Source organism: Sinocyclocheilus anshuiensis, unplaced genomic scaffold (genome assembly GCF_001515605.1).
Source record: "Sinocyclocheilus anshuiensis isolate Anshui unplaced genomic scaffold, SAMN03320099.WGS_v1.1 scaffold87, whole genome shotgun sequence".
Lineage (NCBI taxonomy): Eukaryota > Metazoa > Chordata > Actinopteri > Cypriniformes > Cyprinidae > Sinocyclocheilus > Sinocyclocheilus anshuiensis.
In genome coordinates, this window is record NW_015549609.1 from 691,820 (window position 1) to 695,406 (window position 3,587).

A 3,587-nucleotide genomic window follows, 5' to 3' on the forward strand; every position below is an offset into this window, starting at 1 on the left:
GTGGAAAATAATGTGTTTTTTTAACCTTAAACCACATAAACACATTTCATTACACCAAATACACAAAATAATGTTCTTTTTAGCAACATCATATGACCCCTTTAAAAAACATTTTCACTCAGAAATAAATTTCATAAATAATTACAAAGAAACAGGAAGTGACACATTGAATTGAACTTGAAATAGAAAGACTAAAATAGTTTTTTCTTGTAAAACTCCAATAATCTTTGTTGTGTAACTATATGTTTCTCCTCCCCAGACTCCCCTGACAAGCCTCATTCCCGCTCGCTGTCACCTCCGGAGAACGGCTTCAAGCATCTGGAGTCGCGGCTCTACAGCAGCCAGGGCAGGGGTCCGACGAAAGCCGAGCACTGGACTGTTACTAACACTCAGTACAGCCACGAGCCCCGCTCTCAGTCCCAGCCTCGTGTCCCGCTTCATCCCCCTGGAGAGAGCCGCTCTCGGAGGCTGGATGTGGCCAATGGCTACGATACGGACAGCAGTCAGGACTCCCGGACGTACGGAAACCCTCGCAGCCGGCCGAATCGAGCGTGGAGGCCGATGCGAGAGGCGCTTAACGTCGACAGCATAATAAACAGCGATAATAATCAAAACTCCCACAACTCTCGCAGACAGACCTTTACTCAGGACAGCGAAGAGTCGGCGTGGGTCCGACGAGAAGAATGCAAACCCAAGAGCTTAATGACGATTTACGAGGACGAGCAGCGGCAGGACATGGGCAGCAGTTGCTCGCTGGAATCAGAGGACAGGGTTAAATCAAGCGTCAGTAACCTCACCATTCAGACTGATAACTGGAAATTCCAGCGCACTGAATCTGGATACGAGAGCAGTGATCGTCTCAGCAGCAGCTCGACAAACCTGGACTCTCCTGTGGTGGAGAACTTGAGCAACAAAGACATGCAGTCCATACCAGAACCAAACCTCTCCAGGTAAGAGCTACAGTAATCCTCAATTAGGAAGCACATCAAGACATTTGCATTGGGTGATAAGTGTCACTATGATGATGACATAAATATGGTAACAAGAGAAGAAATCAATATGAATTCAGTAACGACGTGAGCTTAGTTACACATCCCTATTAAGTGTCATTTTGTAAGGCTGAGAAATTAATTAGGGAGATTTATATATACATACTCTGCCAATTAGACGTTTTGTGACAGTATGATTCTTTTTTTGAAAGACATTAATAGTTTTGTTCAGAACAGATGACATTTGTTATGTTACAACAGATTTCAATCCCAAAATTTTTTTATTGTTTTGTATCACAGTGTCCACAAAAGTATTAACTCTTTTCAACATTTATAATAAAAATAAATATTTGTTGAGCAGCAAATCAGCATATTAGAATGATTCCTGAAGGATCATGTGACACTGAAGACTGGAGTAATGATGCTGAAATACAATATATTCAAATAGAAAACAGCTCTTTTAAATTATAATAGTATTTCAGAATTTTACTGTTTTTACTGTGTCTTTGATCAGAAATGCAGCCTTGGTGAACATAAGAGACTTACTTCAAAAACATAAAAAAAAAATCGAATGGTAGTGTATATAATATAATGTTTTTTGTTTGTTTATATATATATATATACAGCACTAGTAAACGTCATGCAAGACTTGCCTTCTGTGTAAGCAAAGAGTGCTTTTTCAGTACAGTTTGAATGTTTTTCTTTTTCAGATAAGGGATCTGATTCATGGGAAGCTGTTCATATCATGTTGTGATTGTGAATCAGAGCACATCGTGTCTCAGTAATGTTAGATGGAGGTGTTTACATCATTCTATTAAACTATTTTGAGTCTCAGAAAGGTTAGGCTTGGGAAGAACTAATGCAGACTGACTAAAGGGGCGTTCACACTAGATGACTGCTTCATACAGCTGCTCTTACCTGAAATTTAAGTGTATGTACTGCATTACTTTAAACGTACTGTGTATAGAACAGGATGACTTGACAGCACCAAAACCATGTTTTAGGCAAGAGGTCAATCTGTGGCATTTAGAATTTCTTTTGATTTCACAAATTCCTCCATATTACGTTTGCCAAATGTGAACTTTAAATGATGCAGTAAAAGACGAAAATTCTAAGCATATGCTTTTGTGCTTATTCTTCCACATTCATTTGATTGAAATGAAAGTGAAGGGAGCACAGAGTCTGCTGTGACCACCACACAAGCAAAGCACAACACTGCTAAAGAACACTACTGAGTTCAGTGCGTTGTGTATTTTTAGGGAGCCTAACTACCAAAGGAGGTATGAGGATTCAACGGCCGAGATCCCACCTTCGTCCATTATCTACAGTAAGTGTCCTCAAATGCTTCGGAGATGATGTTGTTTTTAGGTGATATCAGAAATTACCAAAACATTATTTGTATAGCTTCCCAAACCTAGTGAGCTGCTCACTGCCTATATAGACAGCTGACTTCTAAGGCAGCATGTTAACTTCTGTAGAACCACTGACATAGAGCAGTGTTATTTTAGTATTATGCTATCTTAGTATTTATTAATATTTGTTCATATGTATCAAATATTTGTAATTTATTGATATTTATTTAATATATATTATATTTTCAGTTTTCATTTTAATTTCAGATTAAGCTTTAGTCATTTTATGTGTTTTTGTCATTTTCATATTATAATTTTATTTTACTTTTAGTAATTTTAGTACTTCAGCCTAGTTATTTCAGTTAGTTGCCAATTTTCATTTAAGTTTAGGTTTTTCGTTAAATTATAATTTATTTCAGCTTTATTTCAGTTACTGAGAATTATTTTTAATAGTTTGAGTTAACAATAACAAACTGACAAGCTGTGACCGGTTTTTAAACGTTAGCATGTTGTAAATAATGTTTGATGGTAGCATTAAACTAAAAGCATAATACAATATTTCATGTATTGTGGTGTTGTGGATGGGGAAAAGGGTTGCCAGGTGTGTATTTTGTCTGCCTGTCACCCTTTGACAGATCTCACCACAGAGGCTCGGGGTCAATTAAAGCCCCATGTAGAGTGTTAAACAACAGCTAGCACTCAGCCTAACACTTCAGTAATGATAAGAGCAAGCGATTATATGATTTCTAACTCTGCATTACTGTTTATGAAGGAGAATCCTCTCAACTGTACCCTGCCATACTGAAAATATCATCAGCTTTTAAAAAGCAGTGTTGTTATTGTTAACTAAAACTAGTACTATTCAAAACAGTTTTGATTTAATTGAAAAAAAAGAAAGAAAATATAAATATTAGATTTAAAATACACTTTAAAAAACAGTGCATCATCAGCTTTTAAAAAGCAGTGTTGTTATTGTTAACTAAAACTAGTACTATTCAAAACAGTTTTGATTTAATTGAAAAAAAAAGAAAGAAAATATAAATATTAGATTTAAAATACACTTTAAAAAACAGTGTTGGGGAAAGTTACTTTTAAAAGTAATGCATTACAATATTGCGTTACTCCATAAAAAAGTAACTAATTACGTTACTTAGTTACTTTTATGGAAAGTAGTGTGTTACGTTACTTTTGCGTTACTTTTTAAATCTGGACAGGGCTTGCTTGTTTGTTTTTAAAATAAAAAAGT

General features: G+C 36.0%; 1 protein-coding gene across 1 annotated transcript in view; it reads left to right on the top strand.

Annotated features, from left to right (window-relative positions):
- LOC107659097 (inactive ubiquitin carboxyl-terminal hydrolase 53-like) overlaps nucleotides 1-3,587 on the top strand; it is a 43,308-nt gene that overhangs the window by 22,634 nt on the left and 17,087 nt on the right. Inside the window, exons 10-11 of the mRNA XM_016447927.1 lie at nucleotides 260-950; nucleotides 2,249-2,316. Coding sequence (XP_016303413.1) covers nucleotides 260-950; nucleotides 2,249-2,316 — 759 coding nt within the window. The remainder of the gene's footprint in view (nucleotides 1-259; nucleotides 951-2,248; nucleotides 2,317-3,587) is intronic.